The sequence below is a fragment of the Tachypleus tridentatus genome, chromosome 9 (genome assembly GCF_004210375.1).
Source record: "Tachypleus tridentatus isolate NWPU-2018 chromosome 9, ASM421037v1, whole genome shotgun sequence".
NCBI classification, from domain to species: Eukaryota; Metazoa; Arthropoda; class Merostomata; order Xiphosura; family Limulidae; genus Tachypleus; species Tachypleus tridentatus.
Genome location: NC_134833.1, coordinates 112,289,844 through 112,306,181, shown reverse-complemented (window position 1 = coordinate 112,306,181; position 16,338 = coordinate 112,289,844). Strand labels below are relative to the sequence as shown.

The 16,338-nt window shown below is 31.5% G+C and overlaps 1 protein-coding gene and 1 long non-coding RNA gene across 7 annotated transcripts in view; one reads left to right on the top strand and one right to left on the bottom strand.

Moving 5' to 3' along the window:
* The window catches only part of LOC143226067 (serine/threonine-protein phosphatase 2A regulatory subunit B'' subunit gamma-like), a 55,427-nt gene that overhangs the window by 30,268 nt on the left and 8,821 nt on the right, over positions 1 to 16,338 (top strand). For all 6 annotated transcript variants that reach the window (XM_076456511.1, XM_076456513.1, XM_076456516.1 and 3 more), the window contains 3 exons: positions 4,216 to 4,352; positions 14,797 to 14,872; positions 15,916 to 16,053. In XM_076456511.1, the coding sequence (XP_076312626.1) occupies positions 4,216 to 4,352; positions 14,797 to 14,872; positions 15,916 to 16,053 (351 nt within the window). The remainder of the gene's footprint in view (positions 1 to 4,215; positions 4,353 to 14,796; positions 14,873 to 15,915; positions 16,054 to 16,338) is intronic.
* Positions 11,133 to 16,338, bottom strand: part of LOC143226069 (uncharacterized) — a 38,412-nt gene continuing 33,206 nt past the window's right edge. The window contains exon 3 of the long non-coding RNA XR_013014276.1: positions 11,133 to 12,145. This is a non-coding gene — a long non-coding RNA (uncharacterized LOC143226069). The remainder of the gene's footprint in view (positions 12,146 to 16,338) is intronic.

Below are 16,338 nucleotides of genomic sequence, written 5' to 3'. Positions count from 1 at the left end.
AAAAAGTAAATATGAATATATCATTGATCAAACTAATGTATTGAATAAGTGATTTCAGAATTCAGTTGTGTTCTGGTTAGGAAGAAGAAGCCTTCTTAAAATTCACTGGAGTAATAATGTTAAGATTGTTAGGAACTGAGTTTTAATACCTGTGGTGGACAGAGCACAGCCCACTCTGTGCTTAACTTTAAAACACAAACTGTGTTGGGTGTATGACATTAAAACATTTGTTATCATTGTGCTTATTAGAAAAATATAAAGGTTTTTAGAAATGCTTTAGTTATTTTGGAAGTCGACACTTAGGGATAGAAGTAAAGATGTGATTGCTGGCACCTGCCAAGTTCCTTAACATCTGGAATTAATCCCTTAACTGGGAAAATACCCAGTGGTTAAATTTGTTCTCAGCTGGGAATTATGTTAACCAAATACTGTCAAACCTAGTGTAATTAATCAGCTTCTGCATCTTGTGTTTCTCCTGGGGAAGACGAGTTAATTCGTCCTGATGTCATTTAACCACTTCTGAAACTGGGAGGCCATTTTATCTCATCTTAGCAGTTATTTCTTCTTTTATAACTATTCTTTGTTATTTACCAGGTATTTTGGTTATATAGCTATGCACTGGTGGTGTAATTTAGCAGATTTTTACCACTGAAATAATGGCATTATAAGTGCACAGCTGCACCAGTTGTGACTGAAATATTATTTAGTGACGATTCGTTGTTATCATCAGATTCTGAAATTTATGCAGAGTCTGACTATTTTTACCTTCTACTAAACTATCAATATCAAACTCAAACTCAGACTTAGCATAAACTTCAGAATCTAGTGGTAACAATGAATAGCCATTAGCTAAAATATCAGTCAAAACTGATACAACTGTGCACTTACAATGGCTGTTTGATGCCATTATTTCAACAGTGAAAAAAATTGTTGAGTTACACCACCACTACACAGCCATATGACCAAATGCTCAGTTCCACGTAGAACAGCTAAAAAGGAAGAAATAATTGATGAGACGAGATAAAATGGCATCCCATTTTTAGAAAGGGTCAAATAACATTAGTATGAGTTAATTCGTCTCTGCCAGTTAAGGGATACAAGCATAATTTAGGGACCAAAATAAAATATAATGTGATGTTATAGTGAAATACTTAGCTTCTTAGACTTCAGGATACAAAAATTGCTCATTCATATTTGGGCCCTTAAGTCAAAATAAATTGGAGATAAGTGGATTGGAAAAGGTGGTTGTAAAGAAGAGGAGGTAAGATTTAAAGTAATGTAAACAATTTGCTAATGATACATAACAAAAGTTTTGTTATCTATTTCAAGGGGTGGTCTAACAGAGTGACCCTTAAAGTTGAAATACAATGGATTTAACTTTTTCTTCACAGGCTCAATCACTGAGACATACTCTATAACTATTTTGTGCTTGTAATAGTTTTCATGCTTTAACTTTTAAATTAGCAAGCATGTGTTCATGAAATTTGGTAGATTATCAGTAAACATTGCAATGCTTTCATTTGTAAAATATCAAACTTTTTTTGTCATGCCTTTTATTTTTTCTTCTTGTTTGTTGCCTATCCAACATGCAAAGTAGTCTTCATATTAAGATTGAAAATACTTTTATGCATCAAAAGTATTTCACATGCAAATTCTTTATAATGTCCAGATCATTATGAAATGTTTCTTAAAAACTTTATCTGCCATTTTCACTTATGAATGTATGGGTTTAGTAGAATTGACTGACCTCATAACCGTCATAAAAGTTATAAAATAAATGTAAATTATACTTCTTTTATTCTAGAATGACAACAGATTATAACAAAAATATAAGTCTTAAGTCTAAATAGTTTTGATCTCAAAACATTATGCATTTATATATGTTTATTATTTTTAGTGTATTGACCTTTCAGCTATGCTTGGCTAACAATAAAGAAGTTAGAATGATGTGGCACATGTACACTGATGCTGTTGTATCCAGTGGTGTAAAACTGACCTTTAGTCTTTACAAAGTGACTCTGTCTTGGCATTTGTTTAGTAGACTAGTGTTTTGTATTATACACTCACATTTCAATTATTTTACATTCTATATGTACATAGATTTTTACCAACCATTTAGAAATAAGTTATTAAACTTATTTTTCTTAAAATATAGAATAATTAATAAAGAAGTAAAGCAAATAACTATAGAATTTGACTATAATTTATCTAGCTTGGTACGTAAGCTGTATTTTGGTCTAAAAGATATGAAATTTCATATTTTTGAAGATGCAACCTTCCACCTTAATCTCAGCTCAGAAAAATTAGGAGGCCTTCTAACACATTAAAATGGTTGAGAAAACCACTATGGGGATATTTTAAGCTTTTGAATAGCTATTTACATGTCATATATTGAAGTAAATATATGAAAGGGACAATTTTCAAAAATGGAAAGAGCTGAGTGGGCCATTGTGTTTGACTAAGTACATAAGCTGTATCTCATCAAAATTAAGATATGAAATTCTTAGTTTATATTCTAGCTTGTCAGTATTAGTAAGTTGAGTTCTTAATTTGTATAAAACTGTAGATTTAGAATTTTCATGTCACAGAATCTAATTTGAACCAGTGCTGCATTAAATGTATCATGTGACACTCAAAAATAGATGTTTAATTGTGTTTTTTAATGTTTATTTTTAAATTAAGAAATTGAAGAATGTATGACATACAGTTTGATACCAAACTTACTGATATAAATAGTAGTTCAATAAAATTTTGAATGCAGGTAAACTAATGTGTTAGCATGGCCTTTGATCCATGACCTGACTGCAAAGGATTAATGGTGTTTTCCATAAATGGATTTTTGTCATTTTATTTTAAAAGCTACAGTGTGACCCAGTTACATTTGAGTGTAAATCATTATTAATTGTGCAGGATTTGTGTGTTTTTCATCAAGTTATGTAATTCATTCAACAACAACAACAAAATAGTAGCAAAAGGAAATTGCAAAGATAAACTTGTTAATAAATATTATTATGTATTATAATTTATCTCATTCAAGTCTTCAATTTATTATGTTATTTGCATTACATCTTATGATTTCAGATAGTGTGAAATTTTAATTTAGAAGTTAATTTAATGTCAAGATGAATCAAATTTATGAAATTTGCCAACAAGATTGATACACACAATCATCTTCGTTAACACAATTATATTTTAATTTACAAACAACACTGCAATTTATAGTAATGTAACCTGCTGGTACAGTGGTAAGTCTATGGATTTACAATGCTAAAATCAGGGGTTTGATTCCCCTTGGTGGACTTAGTAGAGAGCTTTGTGTGGCTTTGCTATAAGAAAACACACATTTATAATAACATTTATTAAAAACAATGATTTATATACAAAATTTTACAAACTTACAATACTGAGTTTTCTATCTGATCTGGAACTGAATCTTTTATTCACAGTTCATGGAGGGCAAATTAATTCTATGTCTATATTCAGGTACACTTTTCTTGATGGCTAGTTAGCTAGCTGCTTCACTGAGCATGTTTGATTTTTGTCAACAACAGTATCTGGTGTCCTCATAGAAATACTAACATCTGAAGCTAATTCACTGAAGTTACATGTTTTTTAATGTTCAACTCTGTAGTTAATCCTGGTCAAATATCTGTAGTTTTATAACTAATAAGTGTTTATCACAATTATAGTTCTGATGTTTATAATTTACTGACTGTAGTGAACGAACAGTATATTAAACTGGAGTGCAATTTGTAAATTTTAAGGTGAGGTTCTAGAAAGTTTAGTTGGGTAAACAATAGGGTATTTACCTAGGTATATACACTCTTGATTCTTATGCTTGAAAACTCTAGAAACTTAGAGAACAGGTAGTAATTTTGATATACACATATGCATTTATAAATGTACATTAAACTGTATATTAAAGTAAATAATCCTAGACTTTAACTTGCATATCATCAGAATTTTGTACTATCAGGTTTTAACTTTAATGCAACAATATTAAAATGACAGGTAATCATAAGGACATGTGACTTCACCATTTGGATATTTTTGGAATGCTCATTAATTCCTGGAAGCTCTGGGTTCTTTGGCCCCATCTGTTTTGGCTGTTGAACATTTCTTATGTTCATGCTGTTTTAGGTCAAAATCTATTTAGTGTAAAACTCTTCTAGTCATGTCAAAGTGAAGTATTATAAATGTTTTTGTCTTTATTAGTTGAGAGATGAAGATCTATCTAAAGATATGCAGGAATCTAACTGGTTTTCTGCACCTTCTGCTCTGAGAGTTTATGGCCAATATTTAAACTTGGACAAAGATCGTAATGGGATGTTAAGCAAAGAAGAGCTTGCAAGGTATGGCACTTGATCATAGTCTGATTCTAATTATCTTTTTCTTCTATTATGATGAACATTTTGACTTTTAACATTACCCTTACCACCATTTTAAAATTTACTGTTCTTTATGTTTTAAGCGATGTTTTTCTAGTTGGAAGTTTTTAGATCTTATTTTCTTGTACACCTGAAAGTTAAGAAAGATCGGTGTTGTGAAAATTTGTTGATTATGGCTGACCTTTATTGAATAATCAAAATATCTTAACCCTCAAATAACTGACTACTTTTGATACTGTTTAATGCTGATGGGGTTCATGTGTTGCATAATATTGAGTAATTTGCCCATTACAACATTCTTTGTAAAGCATTGATTAAGAAAACTTGGTAGAATTATTAATTCTGAAACAATCACTCTTTTCACACAGTAGATGTTTCTTGTATGCTTGCCCTTGAGTTTTTGTGCACACCACTAGCCTTTAACTATCTCCCACCTAATTCATGTGTTTTGACGTTAAGTGCACTAGGACATGATGTAACCACCATGCAGCAGTGAACCTCTAGTACTAGAAGAGTAACACATTCTTCATGTTCTGTTGATCCTCATAAGCAGCTGTATGCAAAATTAACTTCATCCTTAAATTTGGCATTGTCCATTTGTGAATAATGATAAATTGCAAGATGTTTTAGGGTTACCTTTCAAACTGTTTTTCAACTCAACTAATGGAAATTATTCAATACACATGCTTGTACTTCAATTGGTTTTGTGCATCAGTTTATTTCTGTACTCAAATTTACTAGGTCTGTGATCTGTAACTTGTCCAGCTCATAAGTCTTTGTTTTTCTAATGTTTTATTAGTTTTATGAAATTGTACATGATACCCATATTGCATAAAAAAAAATTTTAAGCAGTACTATCCCAATTACTCTCATCTTTATCTGGCTTTACCCAGAATTAAATCTGGAATGACACTAATGTCCTCTTCTATAGTTATTTGCAGAATTGAGGGTATCGTATAATTCAAACTCTCATAACTCCTCAGAACTTCAACTATGTTTACGGTTGTTGGAGGTTCTTTATCTGAAGATTTTACTGACAGTTTTTATCATTTTATAAATTTTACCTTTCTTTTCAGCTCTTCTTATTTTTTACATTTGTCTTCATTCTTGAGCTTGACCATGAGGTCAGAGTTTTTTTTAACTATTTTTGGTGTCTGGTATGTATTGGCCTATTTTTTCAATGTTGAAAAACATGTTATTCCTCTCTTTTTTTGCTAATTATGTTGAGTTTGCACTGTAATTTCCCTTTTGTGTCCCATGCTTCTTTGCAATCTTTATCTAATGCTTTCATAAAATAGTTTCATTCTTTCCCCTCTTTTTTTTTTTGTATCTATATTGAGATCACCATGTTTCAGCATTTTCCAACTCTTCCACACTTTGTCCTCCTGTTTCCCATAACTATTTTAATAATTGTGTATGGTCATTTCTCTTTGTCATCCTCGATCCTCAATTCCTGTAATCCCTTCTGTTTGCTATGGTGTAGATCCTTTGTTTTCAGTATCCTTCACAAGGTATCACTCTTCTTATCTTCTCCTTGCTCTACACATTCATTATGTTTTTTTCTTGTCACCTATCTGAGGCTCTCTAGCTTGTTCCATATAGTTTGTTTCTAAATGTCTCCATTTGTTTTTTTTCCATACAAAGGCCAAGATCTCATCTTTAACACTCTGGCTTCTCGCATGCTTTCTGTGTAGTTGAGGTATTTTTTGACTAACTACTCATTTATTTATTGTTTGCTTTCTTTAGTCCTTCCAATGTACTTTTAATTTTTTCTCTACTCATTTGTTACAAGGTCTTCTGGTTGTTCCTTATATTCTTGGGGTCCAGGTTGTAAGTTACATGCCATCAGTTTTCTCTCTCTTCTTTTGTCTCCTGTTCTGCCCATTCCTGTGTATCCTCTCTTTATTCTTTGGCCTGTGTGTTCTTGTCTTTTCTCACATTTCCTTTTCCTTTCCTCCTCTACCTTTTCTTATTATTCTCTGTTTTAAAGGGTTAGTCTTTGTTTGTCGTGCCAGTGATTATCTAACTTTGTATCCAGTTAACATGGGTTGTTTGAGACCACTTTTCTTCTTTGCTAACTTGTGGATTCTCTTCAGAGCCAATTATTATCTCATTCAGGTTATTACCTACTATATCTCTCTTTTCCTTTCCTCATTCTTTTCCCTCTAGTCTCAGCCTTCAGCCATTTATTGAGAATATATTGTTGAAGATATTGGTTTTGAATGCCATGATGAGTGTTACTTCCCCCTCTCTGGGTAACTATTCCCATCTCCTTATTATATTCCTGAATTCTGGGACTAACATCCCTTCATCAAGGTTCTAGTTAACCCACACTTCTGGGTCCTATACACATGAGAAATCATTGGGATGCATCAGATGTGAATCCCCTAGATACTGAATATGCTCGACAAAATGCTTTACACCTAAGGCAAATACAGGTGTTTTGTTTCAAACTTTGTACCGTAATGCACTAAAAAAGTATACAGTTTGCACACAGCTCTTCACCATCAACTTCTAACAGGTTTCATCAGTGACAGTAAATAGCATGAAAATAAAGCCACATTAAAATACCACATCATTATCCCATTAACCTTGGATAGGTAAAAGTTTGCATGTTACAAGCTTTCACAGAATTACTTTCAAAATGTAATTAAACTACCTTATTACCACTGTACATGAATAAATTCATCATCAGAATGTAGTTAATAAGCCAAAGTTTAATATTTGTTTTTCAATTCTTAATTTTATAAGTAATTTGTTTTTAAATCTCAATCTCCTTTAGTACAAGAACTATGACATTTGTTACCTATGTTTTCCCTCTTTGATTTTTATACCATCTGTTCAAAACATATGAAATGTAAATTACTTATTATAATATTTTTATCACTCAGGCAAATCATAATTTGCTTAACCTTTAAACTTAGTTATGGAGCAATAAAACAGAAATTCATACTCTTCTTCCCATGCCTATTGCTCACATACTCTCTGTTAGAAATTGCCAGTATTTCTGTCTGACATATAAGACTATATTATTTGTAACCACTAAAAACCAAAGGTTTACTCTAAAATAACGTATGTTATTTTCTGTACAGAGACTTGTCTATTTTCCTTCCAATTTGAACTTTATTCCCACAGGAAACAGTTTAATGAACTTTAATTGCTTTTATTACACAGTCAGAAAACCAGAACAGTTGTAATATTTATGGAATATTGTTTCTTTTTTGCATGTTATTATTGTGTTTTTCATGCAATATTTAAGTAAATACAAATTATTTAATGTAGTAGTACCATTAGTATAAAAAATAAGGTTAAGTCTCATTGACAGTAAGACAAAAGGATACCTATGTTACTACTTTATTTCTTGTTTTTCATGCAAATTATTTATTTATTATTATAAAAATAACTGAAGTGTAAAAATTAAATAATAACAATAAATATTATTTATGGGGTATGTTCCAAGTAGTCTGTGTCACATAATTCGATACCAAAATGTGAGCTGCACTTTCCCTACGTGATTCACAATTTATATGGTGTGAATATTAGTTAGACATAGTACACAGGGTAATAAAATAATACAATTACATATATATGGATATGTAGTTACAAGCTTTGTGCCACTTAGAATAAACAATTGTTGTTTTCTGTTATAATTTACAGTCTTTTCAGAAATAAAATACAAGAATTTTTTTTTTTCTTTTCACACCACATTTGGGCTTATAGATTTCCATTTTGTCTGTGTGTCATGAGGTATCTGGTAACTTTATCACCCTTGGTTCCTAATCCTACTGCTGGCTGTTCTGGCTGTAGATACTTTCAACCTGTATTAGTCTCATCTGTATCTGTTCCTTGCTATCCAGCTTCTTCTATGTGTTTTTGCAACATTCTGTGACACCTATGCTAAAGTCTTGTTGTTAGAGCTTTATTCATAAGCTGTCTTGATTTCCTTTTCTCTACCAGCTGGCATCTTAGGCACTGCTTCTTCCATCATGAAGATTTCTTTTGCACCAGTTTACTACATTATTCTTTCATGGGGGAATGTTGTTCCTCCATCTTTGTGTGTTGGATTGTTGGTTCTTTTCTTGATGCACAGTTTCTTATATTGCATTGCTCTTCTTTTGTACTGCTTAATCCATCCATTTCTTATTTGTTTACTGATACCAGTGTCATTTTTATCACCAGTGGCCCATCAGGGAATCTTTGCTTCTGAGCTGTTCTTTTGTTGCCTATCATTCAGACTTTTTTAACCAGAGGATGATACTTAGAATTTTTTTTAATGTTGTTTCTCTTCAGATTTGTCTCTTGCCTCACTTTAGCAATATATTTTTGGTGATCTTACAGAAAGAGATGGACAACAACTAACAAACCTTTTCATCATCTAGCATTTTCATCCTCATCTAGTCTTCTCTCTTTGGTATATTCTCCAATTTTAATGGGGTGGGTACATCATTTCTTTACCCACATTTACTAATAATCTCATCTTCACCTTTGAATCCACCCTGTGGTTTCAGTGCTTCACAAGGTAAACCTGTATCAAGATAAGTAAAGATAAATTTTAAGAGTATCCATCTTGTTTCCTTTGCACCCACAGTTCAGATTGGGTTTTTTACAAGACCATTATGTTTCATTTTCAATTCCATACTGTATATTCCATGGAGTATTATAGAAAAAAAGCCAGCATGGAAATAGTGTCTTTCCAATTACATGCCTCACATATGCTGGATTTTCAAAATACATTTCATTTTAAGTTCTCCAGAGTCTCTTTAATGTAAATTCCCTTCCCCATCTTTGAGTAGAGTTGTTTCTTGCCATTGGGATATTAGGCTTGTAGATTTTTTCTCTAGTTGTGCTATCTCTCCAGAGAAAGTCTGAATGGGCATCACAGTGCAGTGCATAGTAGTAGGGCAGGGGTGTCTATATAAGTATAATGCAGGTCACCCAATATTATATTGTATAATGATTTCTACCAACCAGATGAGGCTAAGTGTTCTCCTTGGTATGCTGGAGGGGACCTTAGTCTCTTTTCTTGTATGTATGCATTCTAAATTGTCCAACAGAACATATACCAAACTTTATTATTTTATTATTGCCTTAGCCACATTACATCTCATGATCATCCAACCTGTTGTATGCAAATGTTCATTTTGTCACATAATTTTTCTACTCTCCAATTGGCTCATTTTTGCCTTCTTCCTTTTTATACTTTATTCTGGGTGAAGAGTATACCCTGTATGAGAAAGATGCAGCCTCTCACAAGTGTTGTTTCTCTAGTAAGCACCTGCTACTGGATATTGCACTTTGTGGGCTTTACCCTTCTGATGTCTTCTCTCAGTAGAACTCATCTACATTTTTTTCTTATGCAGTTGCCCTTCACTAGATCATTGTGGTATTCTAACTACTGTGTGCAGAGAGGTAAGTGGATTGTTTCATAAGTTAACATTTTCTTTACTTGCAAATGTATTTACAATACATACCTACCTCTTCCCACCCTTCTTCCTCACTGCTGGTGCATCTTCTTTCCTCATGTTAGAGTAATGCTAATTCACATGAAAATACTTATGCAAATTTATGGTGCATGGTCATTGTTTATCCTTCCTATTAAAAGAGGGTTATTGCTCTACAATTATTACATCTTGTACTGGCACATTTTACATCAAAGCATGTGACTCAGGTGAAAGATGCTAGTAATGTGTGTGCAAATTCTCATTGGTAGGCTCAAAAGAAATAACAAATATGTGGAAAGAGGTAAGTATCTATTGCAAATATATTTTCAAGTAAGGAAGCTATTAACTTTTCTGTGTAAAGTATATAAGGGACTGAGCAGTAATTGATGAAATATCAATGATGTTTGCTTTAAAATTATTTGTTGTGACTTATATGTATCTTAAGAAAAAAAAAAACTGTTTAAAAGCCAGTGAAGAGTAGACCTTACTGTAAGTTTAGAATTAATCAATTTTTGTTACTCCAACATCCCCAGTCAACCCAATGACTTAGAAGTTGCTGACCAAGAGCAGTTAGATCATGCTGTTATAATGTTCATTTCATAAACTAGAATGATAAAATTTTAACAAAGTATCCTTTTTACCCACAGTTCAGATTGGGTTTTTTACAAGATCTGTATGTTTCATTTTCTAAGTGTGATGATACTTTCAGATTGTGCATCTTATTGTAATTGAAAACAGCTTTTCTTGTACAAAGATCAAACTAAAGTTTATGAATTTGTGATAACGAGAAAACCCACTTGTAGAGAAAATTATATATTTAAAAACAGCTTGTTTTGTGAACCTGATGATGACCAAAGAAGGTCGAAACATTGTTTGCTCCTCTATTAGTGCTTTCTCTATCCATACCAGATGTTTTTAAATATATAAAGTTTATGAATGTATTACTGGAACTATGTTTGTTTAAACTAAATTTAAAATATTGGCTTTATATCATTGGTTAACTGAACTCATATTAAAATAATAGGCTTGTTTTTTTCTGCTTCAAATATTTAATGTTTTTAGTACAGAAATGTTCATTCCAGAATGAAATATAATGGAACCATGTGGTCATCTCAACCAATACATTTAAGTCATATGGGGCCATGTTAATGAAATTGGATAAACTATTACAAGGTTATGATTGATTCAGTTTGTGATAACATTGCCGTTTGAGTGCCATGATCAATGTTAACAGTTAAAATTAACTCAACATATACAATACTGAGTAACTTCAACTAAGAATACAGTTACTGGCACTCTGCATCTTAACTTCTGTATTATTTGTTTTGTAACCTTCATATTACTTGAATATCTTTCTTGTTTCCTGTTCTTTACAACTCATCTAAAGCTGCTTTGAAATTCAAATCTACCAATTCTGACCTTCCTCTTGGAAGTTGTAATGATATTCTTAACTCTAAAACTTCATTCACAATCAGCAGAATGGATGAAGCAGTAACTGCAGTGGAAGACAACAGACTTAGCTGTCCTTCCTTGTGATTTGTATTGATATATCCATATAGTACACTGTGCTTGTCTTGTGGGTAACCTGTTTTTTATACCAATATGTTCTTGTTTTCTCTGTATATACTGTATTCTCTGCTGGGCTTACTTTTATTGTTGCTTACGTTCTTTTATACTTCCAAAGTTGTTAATCAGGGTTTTAATTTTTCTATTACACCAACCTGAAAGATAGTTTGTTGACAGAAATGTAACTGATCTCATTCTAAGTATATCCATTGTATATATGGTCTGAGAGTCATATGTGGGAACAGTTCTTTGTGTTTTCTCCATAAATGTCCTTCAGTACCTTAATGTGTCTTGCACCTGTAGAAATAAGGTGATTCTCTTGTACACAAATCTGCCCTTTCTTCAATCATACAATCTCTCAGTTTGACAAGAAAGAATTACTGTTCTTTCTGATCTTCAGCATCTTTATACTTGTTCAGTGATCTAATACAATGTTCAATATGTCTCTGGAATGCAGACCCATCCAAGTTCCTTATCTGGAAAACCAGACACAGCTCATTGATAATAGGGAATATGTCTCTCAGCATGTATGTTGTACTTATAAAACCATAAAACACAAGTTTGTTTCCATAACCCTTTGGTTTAGTATCTTTTTCTGGCTGAATAATGCAATAAGGGAATTGAGGGATCTAAGTGTACTATCTATTGCTATGTTGATGGAAATTCATTTTACTTTACTTCCTTCATCTTGATGTCATCTTCTAGCAGCTGCTATAGTTCTCTTATCTTCTCACATATATTTGCTGAACCCTTAAAGACATAAAACATTCCAGTTAATGGCTCAAATGTTTCTGGATTTATCACATGAGCATATACTACAAGTTTGTTTTTTTTATTTTAGTGTCACAACTCTTATCAGCTTAACACACTTATAACTGTTAAATATTTCAGATTTATTTCAGTATCACAATTTATCACACTCAGAGTTGAAAATGATACCCCACTGCTGTGTTCACTGATGTAGAAACAGCCTTCTCAAACACATTTGTTTTGTCTTTATCAGAGTATTTTATGTTCATAACTAATCTAGGGTAAATCTTCTTTTACCAAGTAATATACTTGACTATACCATTTTCTTTATCATTCAAAATCTGTTTTTCTTGTGTTTGCATAGCTTGTATTAGTGGTGTTATTTTTACACTCGGTCTGTGATTCCTTCCCATTGTGTGCTTTGTCAGCATGCTATTCTGAGAGTTAAAGAATGCTCTTACAATTGAATTAATATGGTTGTGTTCAATACATGGTTTATAAAACATCAAAGCCATAATTTACTAATGAATTTTTTCTAACCAGGCATGTTTAAGCACTAACTGGTCATGTTTACTTCCACTTTCCTGGATCATGGAAGATGTAGTATTTTCAGAATCATTTGGAGCCATTAATTCATTTTTATTTCATTTTTTTAGTTTCTATAGATATTACTAGCATTTCCAAAGGAGATATTTGATTTTGGTTTTTGCATGAAGAATATTCATCTGATTTGTGTAATCACATTCAGTTTTATGCTTCAAAGAAACTATTATTATTGGAAACAAATGTTGAAGTAATTTCATCCAATGAAATTGCTAGAATTACTGTTGTATCAGCATAACTGTGGTACTGACTAATTAAAAGTTGGTGTGATATCAGTTAGTAGGCATTAACTTGAGTAGTTTACTGTGTTACTGAAAATGTGATAAATGGCTGAAGTTTTAAATATTTTTGTTAGAGTTGAAGTCTGTTTGGATCATACTTCTTTAACACTAGATGTTTTATAACTTGTTGGTTTTTCATATATGCATAGTAAAATACAAAAAAAATGTATTGTGCACTAGAATATATTTCCCAGAACTACTCTAATTTGACTGGCTTTCTAAGTAAACTAAAAATAGGTTTTAAAATAATTGCAAATTATGAAACTGAAGCATCTTATGGGCACCAAAACAAAATGACAGTACAATGAATTTATAAAGAAAAGGCATTTTGTGTTGGTGTTAGATAATCCAGTAACAATGTCACAAAGAATTATTGAAATCTGTTGGAAGTTGGAATGACATGGGAAGGAAATATCATCTGGGCTTTACAGTTTTCATAGAGTAAATAGAATAGTTAACTTTTAATTTATTATTTTGACACTTCTAATAGAATATGACCATAAAAATGTTAACTAATACACTTGTTAATTGCAAGGTAATTTAAACTGTAAATTCTAGGATTTTGAATTTTAAACTTAATAATGAACTTTAATCTTATTATGTTATTTTGTCCCAGGTCAATCACTCAGATAGTTTTATAGTTAAAGCCTTGTTTTGTAGAGAATGATCTGAATGTGAGATGACATAGAATGGTTAGTTCTAAGAAAATGGTGAAAGTCTTAGACAGAAGTATGATATTAAGAAGTGAAGGTGAGGCTCGATCTGTTATTTTGTTTCATAATTGTCACTGAATTACAGTGCTATTGGGGAATTTCATTCCTCATTAGTAACCCTGGACTTAGACAGGTCAAAATAACATGACCAGCCTGATGTTGTGATGAAGTAAAACATCTCTCAAAAACAAAAATCTATATATATGTGTTTTGTCTCACTTCTTCACATTTCATATTTCTTGTTTCTCAAAGTGAAATTGTTGTTGAAATCTCAGTCTCATTAAATAATTGTCAGAATGAAGGTTTCTTGGAAATTTTAGAAACATTCAAGGTTTCTTTATTATCAATTATGAAATAGGCCAGTTGGTTCTATAAGTTTTTAGATTTAACATCACTACCCTAATTATTAGCTGTTGCCAAAATGTTTAAGTATCTTTAGTCTTAATTATATAATTTACTTTATCTATATTCCATGTTATATAGCATCTATTCTTTTTGTTACATATAAGGTTGATGTGTAAGAATAGACACAGTCTTTGTCGTATGAAGAGCAAAACCGTATCATTCACAGGATCATATTGTGTACTTTGTCATGCTGTTTTTAGAATTTACTCACCCAGAATTTTTTCATGTTAAAGATTTATTTTTGTTATTGAAATTATCATTATGAAAAGATCACTTTCAAAGCTCTGGAACTCTAGTTCCCACTTTTGGAAACATCTTAGATTTTTTTTTATTTTTTAACTGATTACCTGCATTAGTTATTAAGTATTTGTGTATTTGATGACACTTGCATATTTTTTACAATTAATTTATCTACTAATCAGATGATATTTGTTAATTATAAAATTTTATCAATTAAAATGTGTTAACTTGTACATGTTTCTCTATATTGACTTGTTTGCAATGTTGTGCTGTTTTATTCTGTTGAAATAGTGCATTTGGTTTATGAATCTGTAAACTGACTGTCTTGTAGTATTGTAGCATTTACTAACATGATTTCAGCTTTTAAAATTCCAAACAGAATGGGGGTATACATTTCTTAATTTTTCAGATATGGAACAGGAACACTTACAAATGTGTTTATAGAGAGAGTGTTTCAGGAGTACTTAACATACGATGGAGAAATGGTGAGTAAATTTATGTAGTTGGTTAAGTTATTAGCAGTTTTATCAATGAAATAAATGTCAGCCAATGACTGGAAGGTTTGAAATGTGTCACTTCATTATTAAGTTATTTTAAATATTTTGTTGAACTTCATTAAAAACGTATAGCTAGAAAATATTGGATCAGTAAAACAAAGTTGCTCCAGAAATCAAATTATATAATTCTTATGGCATCCAAACATTTTTTTGTGAGAAGCAGCAGTTCAGTATTAATTCACTCCATGTAATAAATGAAGAGGACATATTAGCTTTTATACGTTGCCTGGTCAGTATGTGTTAACATTGGGTAGTTGTGGCTTTGTGTCAAGTTAAGGATTGTAAGGTTTGAGATTTGAACTGCAATTTTATTACTAACATTTTTAGCTGTATTAGTTTTATAACTATGACCAACAGCTCTGTTGATCAGTTCAAAGTAGCTATGTGGTGTTTCTGAAGATAACTATTCCCATGTTCACCAACTCTTGAGTTAGATATAGTTAAACTTAAATATTAAAGTTCACTAACTTATTAATGTCAGCCTTTTGTCACATAATCTGTTGTTCAGGTTGAAAATACCAGACATGTTAAGCATGTTTGATTTTAAACTTTGAAAAAAGTGTGAAGAAACATTTCATGAGTTTAAAGTATATGGTCATGATTAGGTCATTTTTGAGCTTTATTTATAAACAGAATAAAAATGGGTGTGAGTTAAGGTGAGAAGCTGTTTTGTGTAGGTCTTGTGGGTTGTTGAGCTTCAGAAACATAGCATATGTGCCTCATGCTGTTAAAATCTTTACTTGTAGCAGATGAGATAATTTGTTTTATATGTATGAACTTATATGTATTACAAGAAGATTTCAACATTGTACCATACATATAAGTTAGTGACAGCAAGTATATTTTTGCCCCTTGATAATGAGATATGATATATATTTTTCTTTCTTATAAGGTATTACTATATTGTATACTTAAAAAGGCATTGTAGAATCTTATTAAAGCTTACTTTAATGACCAACTTATTTTTGTAGGACTACAAGACATACCTAGATTTTGTACTGGCATTAGAAAATCGTAAAGAGCCACAGTCTTTGAGATACTTTTTCCGTATACTTGATGTGCAAAACAAAGGATACCTGAATGTATTTTCTTTGAATTTCTTCTTTAGGGTAAGTTTGTATCCTTTAGAGAGCAATGCATTTTCTGTATATCCACATGTACTTGAAACAAAACATCACCAGTGTATTTGACTGGTGATTCAATAACTATATAAATGCTGTAGAGATTTTGTGAGTACTTCTTGCAAATTGTTTGCATAACTTAGTTTCCCAATAATTAAAGATTTTGTTAATGCTGTTTGAATTACCTTGGCAACAGAGATCACTTGTTGATGCTAAATGAATCAGTTAGTTCATTGATAAAAAAAGAAAAGAAAATAGTGATATGATTTGAAA